Here is a 14,911-nt window from a genome sequence, read left to right as displayed (position 1 = left end):
ATTTAATTAAATTTTTTCTAAAATAAAAACTTTTTATGATTACCCTTGATATCGACTTAAATCTTAATAATCAGATAGAATTATTCTCAATTTAACTTAAAAATAAGAGGGATTACTCAAAGTAATGTATTGGATATATTCCCTCTTATTTTGCAAGTCATAATCATTGAAAAAATACACCAACAGCATAAGTTTTATATAATATGGAGACATGAAGACTTCAATTTCTTAGGGAGTAAGTAAATAAAGGCTTCTGTTACTACAGAAACCAATGAAATTATAGCTGACTTAAAATTGAAGTTGGAATTTGGAATCCAATTATGGAACCACTCTCTACCTGTTCTCATTAATTTTTTCCAAATTCATACTTGTTTATGAAGTGATATCCAGTGACGTTGCTGAGTTGCCGTGTAACTATTCGCTCAGCTAAATTTGGTTTTTTATCAATTAATTAAAATTTTCTTGTGTCTAATCACAGTCGAATAGGGTTCCTTTCCTATAATAATTGAAGATGAGAGACCGTTGCATGTTGATATTTGATTGATGAAGAAATCTTTAACTTTCATCTTAATTAATTGTGAGGAAGAAAACTTGTTGACATGATCACGTTCATATTATTATTATCAAATCCATGAAAAAAGCCCCACTGTGTGTATTGACTTGTGTAGGTTAACATGCCATAATTTTATTAGTAGGTGTGTTCTATTATTAAATTTGTTTATGCATGTATTTTTACTAGATGCTCCTCTTTTCTTAATAGGTTAGCTTTGCATTTCATTTTTAGTTGAGTTATTATAATTTTTTTTATTTTTCCAACTTTTTTTACTATTTTAAATTCAAATTATACTTAATTTTCTTCAATTTTAAATAAATTCTACCTTTTAAAAAAATCATGAGAAAAAAAAATCATGAGAAAAAGAGAAAATTGACTGATTCCACGACTATCAAAGGTGTATCTAGGGGTGAGCATTCAGTTCAAATCGAATCAAACCGAACCGAATTAAATTACAAAAATCGAATCATAAATTTTAGAAACTGAACCGAACTGAAATGGGTGAAAAATCGAATCGAACCGAACCATTTTATTTCGGCTCGGTTCGGTTTAAACCGATCAGTTTGATTTTCTATTGATTTTTGAATTTAGACTTGATTTTCAAGTTATTTGGTCTAATTTTAACTTTGGTTTGAACCTAATAACCGTTAATCAATGAAATTAAATAATTAATATATATAAAATTAAATATAATTCATAAATTTTTCATAAAAATAAATTAATTCAAAAATCGATTCGGTTCGATTATTTTGATTTGACTATATAAATTACTATTCAGTTCAGTTCGATTTAACCGATTTTTTCTCTTCAAAATCGAACCGAACCAAAATAATCAAAATTTTTATAATTCAAAATCAACCGAACCGATTTTATTTTAAAATCGAACCGATTAAATCAAATTGATTCGATTCGGTTCTATTTTTCGGTTTGAACCGAATTCTGCTTTAAGTGTATCAATGTCTTTTGACAACGAAAAAAAATAATTTAAATTAAATTTAGTATATTTTAATCCAAAAATTTTAAAATAAATAAATTATTTTTAAAAATTTTAAATAATAATTTTTCAAAATTAGATCATCAATTTTCAAACGTAATATTTGGATGTGGGTCTTCCAAAATCAAAATCAAGAAAAATAAACTGAAAAACAAAAATCTTCAAGCTCAAGCATCCCTTCCCCCTTTTTTTCACCTTTTCTTTTAACTTTTTTTTTTTATAAAGCAGTGTTAGTGTTTCTCACTTTTCTTTTTTTATTATAATAATAAGAAGATAGATTATTCTATAAAAAAATAATTTATTTATTTATTTATTTATTATAAAGTTTTTTATTTTTTTTTTTAAATTTAGGGAAATAAAAAATAACACTATGTCATATATACAATTATAATTACTGATAATATATAATGTATTAAAGAAATTAAAAAAAATAAATATATGAAATTGTTTTTTTTTAATTCAGTTTTTATTTTTTATGATTTCAATAATATTCTAACACATTTTTATTTATTTTTAATAAAGAAGTTGGGCTCCTTTAAAAATATTTCAATAATTTTAATTTTAGAATTTAAATTATAATTACAATTTTAAACAATTAATTATTTTTTCCTTTTTTTTTTGTTAATTATGAAATAATATAATATAAAAAATAAAACTTTCAATTAAATTCTTTTAGTTCAATATTTAGAATATTGATAATATTATAATTAAAATAATAAATATTATAAAATATGAGACTATTTTATAATAAAATTTATATTATAAATTGTAATATTAATTCGGTTATTTTTAGTATAATTAATGATAATTAGATGGATAATCGAACGAAAGAACAAATTTATATGTTTATTTAAATGTCAATAGCTAAATAGATGAATTTTAAAAATGTAAAAACTAATTTTATCGGTTCACTAAAATTTATGAATTAAATTGTAATTTATCTTTTTTTTTAACAATATCCAAACAATTTTCTCTCTTCGCTAATGAAACTAAAATTTTTGTCAAAAACTTAATCTCATGATCTTACTTAACAAATACATCTAGTAAACTATAATTGCCCCTATTATTTATTATAAAATCACTTTTGAAACTAGTTGATGGGTAAGGTTAGACATTGAAGGACAAACTGAAACTCCACCACAACCACAAGTTGTGTTTCAAATTTCCTCCCAATTGTCTACTTAACATGCACTTTTTGAATTTCTTATTTCCAAATTTTATCCTCTTCTTCAACCCTACACTTCTCAACTCTAGTGGGCTATAACTCAACATTATGGTTGGGAAACTTTAGAGGGGAAGGAAAATAAAGAAAATATTTTTCCTTTTGTTATTTTCCTCTCATTTGTTTAGATAGAAAAAATAAATGAGATACAAATAAAATAAAATTACTTTTGAATCTTTTTATTTTAAAAAATTAATATATTTTCATTAATTTTAAAAGAAACTTTTAATTAAAAATACTTTAATTACTTTAATTATCCATTAGGTTAGACGTGTACTGCAAAACAAGAAGCTTTAATTATCTAATCAAACATAGAAACAGTTTCAATAAGTCCAAAAAAAAAATATATCACTAGATTAAAATAAATGTTGAAAACCCATTAAATTAATAGAAAATACTAGGCTAATGGCTACACTAATCTATCTAAAAAATTCAATCTATAGCATTACTTCCTTATTTAGGAGAAAACAAGGCCTCAAAAGCAGCTTCAAACTTCTCCCATCAAAAAACCAGGATTTCTTATTGCTTTTATTTATTTGTAGGCTAAACTTGCATTCTTGAATTTCTTTAATTGAATCTTTCTACACTTGTCTAACAAAGCAATTCTTGGTTTCTTGTAAGCTTCCACGTTGAATTCTTGGGTCAATACATCCACTCTTGAGGCAAGCAAATTTCTTGATTATTGAGGACACTCTCTGCCCGTAAATTTCCCTTCTGTTGCGCCAATAGCCCATTTCTTGCCATGAAAGCATCTGCAAAACCACCCCACAAAAGTCAAATATGAACTTCCAAATGTAGAAAAAACCATCATTTTAAAGGATCGAATGTACTTTTCTTTGCTTAACACAATCAGAGCTAAAAGCACTATTAAAGCGTGGCTGGATATGACCTTGGATGTTCATGTCCTTAAGGTTCAAATCTAGAGCCTGAGCAACCTTGGCTTGAACTAGAACTGTGGAGCAAGCTGGGGATACAAGAAAAATTTTAGCACTTCATGTTAATTTTTGAGTTCAAAAACCTCAAACAGCCTAAAGGGTAACAAAGATTTGCAGACCAGGATCAAATGTAGGCCTAAAATGAGGTGGAATAATATAATTTATTAGAGATGCCCAAAAAAATCCCTAAAGTTTGCAAAAGATGAGCAAGATCATAGCACCAGTTAACTATACCTGATTTCTTCTTACAATCAGCGGGAATGACACATCTGCGAGGCAAGAAAACGCCAGTTCCAGCACACTCTTTTCTAGCACAAGAGCCACCGAGAAAAGTAGCTCTCTTGGCTGAATAATAGTGTTGGTGCATGTGATGATTTGGTTGCACTTGAAGAGGAGGCCAAGCAGACCGAGGCAGATCAAGAGGACGCACACTTCTCCCGCTGCTCTGGATTTGGTGTTGCTGCTGAAGCTGCTGGTGGGGCTGGAGCTCATCTTGCCAGCTTCCCTTCATTTGCTGCCATCCCCAAACTGAAGGGCGCTGTTCTTGCTTCACTTGATACTGCAAAAGAGAAATCCAAGAAGACCCATTAGCCTAAGAGGATTAGAAGACTTTTCTGTTTGATTACAGATCGAAACCCAGTCTACTCGATTGAATCCATACAAAAATTTAGCCTTTTTTAACTGCAATTCAAATTTCTCTCTCACTCCCATTGTCTTCTCCTTGCTCTGTAGCCAAACAAAGGATAAGCCATTTTACCTGATTCAACAGCGAAACACCATTATTCTGATTTTTTCCTGCAGTATCTGGACGTTGGCTTCTTGCAGGACCCTGCAATCCCCTCTCTTGATAGTTACTGTTCCTGTTGCCTTCACTACTCACCTTTAACCTCGAAACAGGACCACCAGCTGCAAATATCAGGTCCCATGGATCACTTTTGGTCCCAAAAGGCGTTGCTGGGGGGGAAATTTCACAGTTTGAGCTGCCGTTGCTGGATAGGGACCAACTTCCGATTCCACTAAGTGTCGATTCAGGTGACCTGGCCGTGACCCACTTTTTCTGTTGAGTCAAAGAAGGGAAAACACATCAAACCCAATTTTTCTTTTCCTTAGAAAAGTCCAAAGCATAGAAAATCTGTTACGATAGCTACCTCATTAGGCTCAACAAGTTGCTGAGTCAGGCACCGAGTCAAGCCAGCTAGGAAACCATCATCATCACTACTATCCGTCTCGGTAGAACATACAACAGACTCAACCGGGGAGCTTAGATCAAAAGAGGAACCAAACTCGTAAGGGAACTCATCGGGGAAGCAGAAATTGGATTTGAAATCAGTGTTGTAGGCGTTCTGTTTGTCCATGGTAGCTCTTTTTACTCTGTAAAAGAAAAACTCAGTTGGAAGCCAATACTGTAGGTGCTTAGGAGACACAAGCATTACACGTAGTAGATATATGGAGAGAGAGAAAAAGGAAGGGAAACGTGCGGGGTTGGGGTTGCTGGCAATGGAAGAAATTTACTCCAGTTGAGCCTTGCAACATGCAGGACGGTGGCCTAAAGAAGAAAGGGAAAGTGAATAAATAAAAAGAAAAAATAAAAACAAAAATAAAAATTAATCTTGTGGAACTCCACGTCATTTTTTTACTTTTTAAATATTTTTTACTTTTTTCTAAATAATTATAAATTTGATTTTATATAAAAATAAATTTAATATATTTTAAAATTAAATGATTAATAAAATTCCACTATTAAATTTTCTCTATTTAATGTATTTTACAATTTTATTAGATTAATCATCAAATTTTTATATTATTTTTTATTTATCAATAATATAAATTAACATAATTTTTTTATAAATTTAATAATTAAAATTTTAAAATTAAACTTATTTATTGAATGGGATTTAAATAACAATCATGTTTCTTAAAAAATTTAACGTCTAAGAAACTTAAAAGGATGTTAAATTTTGAAACTTTATTTAAAAATTAAAAAAAAATAAATGACCTTGATTTTACCAAAAAAAAAAAAATATTTCATAGTAATTTATTGACACAAACAAAGAAACCCTATTTAATTCCTTGATTGAATCTTAGATCCACAGAAAAATTAAAATTGAAAAGTTCAAAATCCTTGTAAATAAAAAGAATATTAGGGAAATTGTTTAAATAAAAGAGAGAAGAATTGTTAAGAGAAGAGGACAAGCAGAGCCTCTAATAATAGAACCTTAAATAAAAAGCTTCTCTTATTAGAAATTTTTTAGCTGCCAAGGGAGACATTACAGCATTTGAGGGTTGTGGATGAACATGGACAAGCACAACCCTCCCCATTTCCAACCATAATCTTTCCCCTAAATAAATAACATAAACACAGTTTATGCCTTAAAATCAAAACAAGAAGGCTTACCCATGCCCCTTACAAAAAGAACCTTTCAAGACATAATCCTTTTATTACAACAAAAATACCTCTTCTACTACTACTATCTGCTTCTGCTTCTGCTTCTTCGTCATTCCTTTTGCTGCATAATCTAAAAAGCTGATTGCAAACTTCCCTCAAAAACCCCAAAAAGAAAAAAAAAACTGGCTTTCTTAGTTCTTATTTCACTTCCTTCTTGAATTTCTTTTCCAAACTAAAAAACCAAATTATGCCATCAAAACCCTATTTCATACTTCTACCTCTATACTTGCTTTCTTTTGTCCAGCAAAAACAACACTAATATCATAAAAGGGACTAATTCTTGGGTCAGTATGTCCACTCTTGAGGCAAGCGTACTTCATGGTTAAGGACACCCTCAGCTCTCAAATTTCTCTTCTGCTGTGCCAAAAGGACATTCCTTCTTGCCATTAAAGCATCTGATGAAAAAAAAAATAATAGAAAATAAACCACCAAGTTTAGATTTGAGGACTAGAAGTTAATCACATTGATTTAATTGATTTAAATACTTGCTTACCATAATCAGAGGCAAAAGTACAATTAATGCGTGGCTGGACTTGGGCTTGGTTGTTCATGTTCATGTCCTCAAAATTCAAATTTAGTGCCTGAACCACTTTTGCAGGAAGCAGTACTGTTGAGCAAGCTGAGGAAAAAGGCCGCAAGCCAAAAGGGTAAGTTTCAAATTAAGAATCAGAAGATGCTAAAGATATTGGAAAATAGGATTTAACTTGTTAAGACTAGAGATTTACCTGATTTCTTCTTGGAATCAGGGGGATTGCCATATCTGCGAGGCAAGAAAACACCAGTCCCAGCACATTCTCTTTTAACACCAGATCCACCAAGAAAAACAGCTCGCATCCCTGTACTAGAGTGCTGCTGTGGCTGTTGGTGTTGGTGTTGGTGTTGGTGTAGGTGCTGCTGTTTATTTGATTGCACTTGAAGAGGCGGCCAAGCAGACTGTGGAATACCCAGAGGACGCACACATCTCCCATTTTCATAGCCAACCACACTCCTGCCTCTGCTCTGGATCTGTATCTGTTGTTGCTGGTGCTGGAAGTGGGACTGGATCTGCGGCCGAGGGTGGTGGTGCTGCTGGGGCTGTGGCTGGGCTTGCCATCCAGCCTTCATTTGCTGTCTTTCACAAACTGAAGGGCACTGCGACTTTAGCAGCGGTTCCTGTCTCACTTGAGAATGGTACTGCAGTAAACAGACACAATAACACCCATTAGCCAACCAAAAGCTTAGAAGAATCAAATGCCTTTTTTGGTTAGGGAGAAAAAGGAAAAAAAAAAAAAACCACTTCATTCAGATGAGTCTAATAAAAAAATTTTCTTTTCTTTTCTTTTCTTGCTAACCAAACAGAGAAAACATCGTATCTAATTGCTTAGGTAGGCTATGTTTTTCATTTACCCTCATACCGGCCTGGTACTTTACCAAATAAAGTACAGACCCATCTACTCAGTTGATTTTCCCCTCAACAGAGCATTCCCCTTCTATTAAACTATGTAAATTACCTGATTCATTTGTGAAACAGAGTGGTTAAAGCTCTGGCTCGAGTAAAGCCCTGGATTCTGATTTTTCAGGATAGTGTCTGCATGTTGGCTCCTCACAGTACCCAGCAGTCCCCTCCCTTGACGGTCGTTGTACTTGTTTCCTTCATTGCTCATCTTTAGCCTAGCAACTTGGCCAGCAGCTGCGTATATCAGATCCCATGTATCATTTTTGGCCCTGAAAGGCGTCGTCGGGGGCGACAATACACCGTTTGGGCTCCCGTTACTCGAAACCGACCAGCTGCCGATTCCACTCAGTGTCGACTCGGGCGACCCGGCCACGACCCAGTTCTTCTATTAAGTAAAAAAGGAAGAAAAAGCACAAAAGAAACGTCAAAACCTATTTCAATCACACCGCGAAAACCGAAAAGCAGAGAGAATCTGTACCAAAATATACAAAAAAGAGAAAGCATGCGAGAAAATCGTACATCGGGTTTGACAGTGAATTGTTGAGTTAGTCGACGAGTCAGCCCAGCTAGAAAATCGTCCTCGTCACAGTTCTCAATTTCAGAAGAGCCAACAACAGACTCATCCGGCGAGCTAAGAGAAGCAGAGGAGCCCTTAAGCTCAAACTCATAAGGGAACTCAGTAGGAAAACTAAATCCGGCAGGGTTGAACTCAGAGCTCAACCCGTTGTTGATAAAGTTCTCTTTCTCCATGAGCAACTCTTCCTCAGTAAGAAACTCAGTAGGAAGCCAAGATTCTACATCTTCAAGAGACCCAGCCATGATAAGTAACAGAAAAAAAAAAAAGCTAAAGAGGAAGAGAGAAGAGAAGAGAAGGAGAGGTGGAGATGGAAATGAGAGAAGCTGGTAGAGGAAGATTTAATAATGACCCTGAAGAGTTTGCTAGGGTTTGCAGGCTGATGGGCCCAGCAAAGGAAGGGAAAGTGAAAAACGAAAGAGAGAGAGAGAGAGAGAGAGAGAGAGAGAGAGAGTCAGTAGAGAATGTAGAAGACAACCTGCTTTATTAAGGTTTCATTGGTACAAGATTTGAAATAAAAAATATTACATGAAATTATAAAAAATGTATATTAAGAGAAAGATATGAAAACAACTGGAGGAATGGCCCAGAGGTTGGAAACATTTGTCCTGCTGTGTAACCCACCTGCCATTTGTCCATAATTAGTTATAATAGATACCTAATTATGTGCTGATGCTGGGTTGTTAATTTTACCTTTGCAGCAGTAAGAAATATAGCATTAGGTTTGAGAAATTACTCTGTATTATTGTTATATGAACTATGACTAATTTTATTGATTATTATGAAACTCAGTCACTCATAATAAATTAAATTTAAATAAAAATATAATACTTCATTAGCTTTTTATTAGCTTTTAGATTTGAATTTACAAATTAATTAAAAGTTATATTTAATAGAGCATAATATAAATAATTATATAATGCAATCAAAATTGTAATGTAATGTAACATTCTGTATAAAAAGAAAAATGTTTCGGTTGAAGCGGTAGTAAGGCTCGCTGATGCCTTTGTCCAAATGGAGAGCAGGAATGAACCGAATCATATATTAAAATGGGGGAAACTAATCACTAGAGACACCATTTGATGGAATAGCTTGGAGAGTTTGAATAAATCTGGGGTTAAGCGTTCTCGTTTAAAAGAAATCCTATGATGGGTGACCTCCTGGGAAATTATCCATTCCACCTATGGGACAACACCGTGAGATTCATAATGGAGTGAGCCAAATTGGACAATACCTCTAATGGTTGAAGCAAAGGCATTACAGATGGTATCAGAGCCGAGTCTCCTCTAGTAAATGTATGGTTCGGGGATGAACTAAACCGAAGTTGGTGGGCCTATAACATCCCGTGCAGAAAGGGAATGTCTCAGTTGGAGCGGTCCTCTTGAAGGGCAAGGCTCGCAGGTACTCCTGTCCAAATGGGGGGCAGGAATGAACCGAATCATATATTGAAATGGAAGAAACTAATCACTAGAGGGGCCATTTGGTGGAATAACCTAGAGAGTTGGAAGAACTCTAGGGTTAAACGTGCTCGTTTGAAAGAAATCATAAGATGATTGACTTCTTAAAAAGTTTTCCATTCCACCTATAGGATAAAACTGTGAGGCTCAGAATGGAGTCGGCCAAAACGGACAATTACTCTAGTGATTGGAGCAGGAGAGACAATTACTCTAGTGGTTGGAGCAGGGACGTTACATATAATGTAATCGTCATTATATTTATATATTTAGTTATAAAATAAAAATATAAATAATATAATGTAATGATAATTTTGATTTTAATATTTAATTTATTCATAATATTAATAATAAGTGGTAATAGTTGCAATGATGGTAGTTGAGTGATAATATTAGTTAAGTGGTGGTGGTAGTGACAAAATAAGGTAGTGATAGTAGTAGTGACTAGGTGGTGGTAGAGGTGACAATAGCTAAACGATGATAGCAATGGTTAAGTGGTGATAGTGATAATAGTGACGATAGTAACAAAATAATAACGGTGATAGTAATGACAAGATAAGATAATGGTGGCAATAACAGTGATGGCTGAATAGTAATGATTGTGATAGTATTAATAATAAATAAAAAAATTAAAACAAATAATTATATACCTATTTTTATATATAATTATCATCATAATATTTTAAATATAATAAATTATATTATGTAATTACTATTTTATTATATAAAAATTTTTATATTACTAAATAACATAACAACTTTAATTATTTTATACTGAGACAAGTTTATAATAAATTATTAAAAAAATTTAAATTTGAATTTTTTTTTTTGTCTTGTAATCTCAATGGAGATAGTTTTGCTAATAAGATATTCAGATGCATGATTTTGAAATCCCAGACTGGGAAATTTTGGAATTTCTTTCTAGAACTCCACTTTTGGGTAATTTTTTTTTTATTGAAATTCTATTTGGGTTTTAATATTTTTAAAAAGCCTCTTTCCTTATGAAATGCATAATGTTCAGGAGAAAAAAAATACAAAAATTATATTTTATTATAATTGATAACAAATTATTAGCCACATGATATATTGTTGTTGTAATAGTCCAATGATTGAAGCATCCCTTTAAATTCTTGTAATTGTATTTTTCAAATTGAAATTTATAAGCTCTCTTTATATTCTAATAATTGGATTTTTCAAACTGAAATTTCAAAATCATCATTTTAAATTACATCACTATAATGTTTTTCTAATAAAAATAAAAAAATATTTCAATAAGAAAATAAAATTAAAAAAAAAAATAAATAGCATAAATGAAATTAGTAACTCGTACAAAAATATAATAACACTATGGAAAAAATCGTCAAATGTAATCATATCCATATTTTTTTTTTCTAAACTTATATTTTACAACGAAATTGTTTGATCATAAATCCCATATGAATTTTCAAAGATGAAAATTTTATTTTCCATTTTTTTTAAGCTAACTATTCAAAAATTTTCCATATAATATGCTATTATTGACATTCTATCTAATGGCTCCATTCGCATGAGCAACATATTGACAAAATTATGAAAAATGGCAACAATCATTACCATTAGAAGTACAAATTATATATATATATTATTATTGAAAAAAAAATTTTATAAATATATTAGTTAGAAAATATAAAAATAATTTAAAATTAAATTTGATAAGTTTTACCTATAAAAATACTAAAATAACGATACAATTTTTTTTTAATTTTTTTAAAATAATATTTTTGTTCAAAAAAATAATTTCAGACTTTCAAACACAATATCAGACAGAGACTAAAATTATACTTTTTCTTTTGAAAGCAATTTTAACTTTGAAAAGTCGATACTAAACAGGCACGTAATAGAAGGAGAAAGAAGAGGAGGTGGAGTAGTAGTGGTAGGATTATTGTAGCATACAGAAATTTGAAGAAATTTTTAGTTAAATATTATCTTAATAGAATTTAAATTAAAATAAAATTATAATTAGTTGAAAACCGAATTCAAATAGTTTTAGAATTCATATTTAAATTTATATTAAAATATCATTTATTTTAATAATAATTAATATAATGAAATTCAACTTAAATTACAATTGTAATCTATAATTAGATATTATTTATAAACAAATTAATTGAATTCAAATGCAACTTGAAATATAATTTATTTAGTTAAATATTGATTTCTTTTATGTCCTATATACATAAGAAAAAAAAAATTAAGTAAATTCATGGTTAACATGGATTTATGACCTTTAGTATATTATTAGATGAATTAATTTATTAGGATTAAATTAACTAATTTAGTCATATATATATATATATATATATATATATATATATATATATATATGTATATTTTACTTATTGTATTTTCAATAAAAATAATTATTATAAGAATTTGATTAACCGTAAATTAAATTTTAGTTGTCTCTCTAAATTCTATCCCTTCTCTCTCTCCTTTTCTTCTTATGAGCTTTTTGAGAATATCTTCATTGGTGATGGCAAAATGAATGCAAAATTAACTTAAAACACCTATGTGAAATGAGTGTATCGCATGCATGGCTTAACAACCTCATCGAAGATCGAAGGGAGTTACTCCTCAAGTCTTCGTCCCCAGCTCTCTAAGTCAGTTAAAACAGGGCAATCGTCAGAGCCTTAGAAGGGGAAGCATTACAAAGCTCGGCTTCTCATTATCCTTTTGCCATGAGAGAGCCAGAATTCACTTGCCGGGTTCTAACCCCTCAGATGACCATCCCTCCTTCTCAACCTCCCATTCTTTAGAGGCAAATCTCATAGTCCACCTACAAAAGGTACAAACAGAACAAGACAAAAAAAATATCGTTGAATCACAAACACAGCAACCACAAGTAAGCCTTCGACTTTTAACAATCGGCTGCCTGCTAAGATCAAAATCTTTCTATATCCCAAGTTAGTGGTGGAGAGGAAACCCACTCACTCATTGGGTCAATGTGAGATAACCTTCACTTATTTAATTTAAAGGAGTAGAAAAAGACCGCCTAAAATGATAGAGATGAGAACTTAAAAATCTTTAAAAAAAAAAAAGATAAAGAACGAGAGAAAAGAAATGAGAGCGCTTTCTATTCCATTGCTTGCTATTATATTTCAATATAGCATACGCACATCCAACTTGTAGTTGATAACATGCTTTGGTTGTAATCCTTTTTGGGATAAGCCAATTGAGGTTAATGGATGTGTTTAGTCAAATCATGCAAAACATTACATGTGATTATCATAAATTATCTTAATTATATTGTACTCTACATGGTTGGCTACAAATGGTATGGCGTCAATATCATGAAGCAACTAAGATGATTGAGAGGATAAGGAGCAGAAGGGAGGTTTAAATGGCTTACGTAGTATGTTATTCCAAAGAGGAACCGTGAATTAAAGTTGAGGTTAATGATAAAGTATGATATAAGTGAGAAATGACATATGTCCATGCCTCTCGAGGAATCTAAATTTAACATCTCTCATTTTCTTCTGAAAATAATATTAAGATCATTTGTAATAATTTTAATTTTCGACTGATCTTTTAAAATAGTAATTGAAATAACTTTTTGTTAATTAATTTGTTTCATTAATAATATATATAATTTGCAATGAATTTTTGTTTATAATATATAATATTTAATGCTTTTTATTAATAAGATATACTTATTTTTATTTTTGTTACAAAATTTAAATTAATATCATATAATTTATAAATTATATTTTACAGCATATAACTGAATCAAATATTTAGTGACAATTATATTCAGATAAATTATTATATGTTCCGATAATACACTACTTTTATATAGAATCATGATTCTCACTCTCTATTAACATTAGTACTTGCACCCCAATTTATCGTTTTCTTTAATTTTTTTTATCCTATGCAATTATTTTTTACCAAATTAATTGGTTTGTATGATTTTAAATTACAAGAATATATAGTATAATTTAATTCTAATTAAATTTAATTAGCCACATAACCAAAAAAATGTTGGTCAATTAATTGTCAAAATTATGAATATAAATGGGAAAAAATGTAGGATAAAAATAAAAGAAAATGATGTTGAACTTGCATAATTATTTTTGTACATAAAAGAGATGATGAATGCAAGGAAGGCACTTATTGAATATGGTTTGCATAATAGAGCAGAAGTACCACCACATTCAGAGTCCTTTAACCACTGCTTTAATTACCTTTGTCTCACTAATTAAAGCAAATATATAATCTCTTCCATTATTTGTTATCATTATCATTTGGTATCTTTGCTTATATATTTCTTCATATTTAGATATAAATATTTGAAATATAAAGATTAAATATGAAGATAATGGCTAGCTCAATTCATAAGTTAACTCAAAAAAAGAAAATTATCTAAATCTTTATATTTAACGCTAATAAACAACTTGATTATGATTTTTTTTTTCTTATAATTTAATTTCTTTACTAAAGAGTTCTTGCAAACCACACGATGTGCTACATTTTGGATCATGTAGTGGAAAGTAAATTTGTTTGTCAAAAAATTTAAATTTTTGATGGTCAAAAAGTGTGTGAACATAAACACCTCAATCATTTTCTTGAATTGCTCGCTGCCTTTCCCTTAATCAATAATTTCAATTTTAATCTAGCCGCAATATAGAGCGGTGTTGAGAGTTGAGACTCAGCAGTTCCATCCATAGGTACACAAATATGAAAGATAAATACATACCCACAGCGACTCAGGAAAACGATATTTTTCTTAATTTTAACTTTTTATATTGTTATCAGATCAGTTAAAAAAAAAAAAAAAAAAGAAGAAGAAGAAGAAGAAGAAGATAGAACCTATGATGCATGCGCACAGATATAAGACGACAAATCAAAACGCAACGTATTAAGGACCCGTTATATGTATGGCTAAAATGCCAAAAAAAAAAATGCTAAATTTTAGCATTTTTCTAAAAATAATTTATACTTTTAATTTTTCAATCCACCTTATAAACTTTTCAAAACCCTGCAATTATATTCTCAATTAATTTTTGGTCTGGTAAAAAAAATTGGTGAAATAGGGATTGAAATTAGCTGAAGTAATAAGACTTGATGGCTCAAAATAATATGAAAAATTAAAAGATAATAAAAAAATAATAAAAAAACGATGAAAAATTTGAGTCGATTTATCTCAAACTTGATTAATTTTTTTCGATTGATATTTTATAGGTTCAATTCATAAAATTTATTCCGATAACTTCTTATTTATTAGAAAAAATATGATTATTATGTAATTAAATATTATAA

At 30.4% G+C, this 14,911-nt stretch overlaps 2 protein-coding genes across 5 annotated transcripts; both read right to left on the bottom strand.

The window, feature by feature from the left end:
* Positions 1 to 3,131: 3,131 nt before the first annotated feature.
* Positions 3,132 to 5,264, bottom strand: LOC110633692 (uncharacterized). Of its 3 annotated transcripts, none has more exons than XM_058151793.1 (5): positions 4,853 to 5,264; positions 4,462 to 4,761; positions 3,939 to 4,263; positions 3,600 to 3,733; positions 3,132 to 3,521 (listed from the first exon to the last, which is right to left on the bottom strand). In XM_058151793.1, exons 1-5 carry the CDS (start codon positions 5,132 to 5,134, stop codon positions 3,351 to 3,353), a joined length of 1,212 nt encoding a protein of 403 aa, XP_058007776.1. In that variant the 5' UTR covers positions 5,135 to 5,264; the 3' UTR covers positions 3,132 to 3,350. The 3 variants fall into 3 exon arrangements, with proteins under 3 accessions (XP_058007776.1, XP_021638103.2, XP_021638104.2); XM_021782411.2 differs by having other exon boundaries at positions 3,659 to 3,733; positions 4,853 to 5,263; XM_021782412.2 differs by lacking the exon at positions 3,600 to 3,733 and having other exon boundaries at positions 4,853 to 5,263.
* A 656-nt stretch (positions 5,265 to 5,920) lies between these two features.
* LOC110633693 (uncharacterized) lies at positions 5,921 to 8,601 on the bottom strand. Of its 2 annotated transcripts, none has more exons than XM_021782413.2 (5): positions 8,105 to 8,601; positions 7,641 to 7,970; positions 6,876 to 7,323; positions 6,644 to 6,769; positions 5,921 to 6,545 (listed from the first exon to the last, which is right to left on the bottom strand). In XM_021782413.2, the coding sequence occupies exons 1-5, from the start codon at positions 8,402 to 8,404 to the stop codon at positions 6,436 to 6,438; spliced, it is 1,314 nt and encodes a 437-aa protein (XP_021638105.2). In that variant the 5' UTR covers positions 8,405 to 8,601; the 3' UTR covers positions 5,921 to 6,435. The 2 variants fall into 2 exon arrangements, with proteins under 2 accessions (XP_021638105.2, XP_021638106.2); XM_021782414.2 differs by having other exon boundaries at positions 7,641 to 7,967.
* Between the last annotated feature and the right edge of the window lie 6,310 nt (positions 8,602 to 14,911).

Source organism: Hevea brasiliensis, chromosome 8, assembly GCF_030052815.1.
Source record: "Hevea brasiliensis isolate MT/VB/25A 57/8 chromosome 8, ASM3005281v1, whole genome shotgun sequence".
Lineage (NCBI taxonomy): Eukaryota > Viridiplantae > Streptophyta > Magnoliopsida > Malpighiales > Euphorbiaceae > Hevea > Hevea brasiliensis.
Note: the sequence above shows the minus strand (reverse complement) of the source record. Positions and strands in the feature narration are given on the sequence as shown.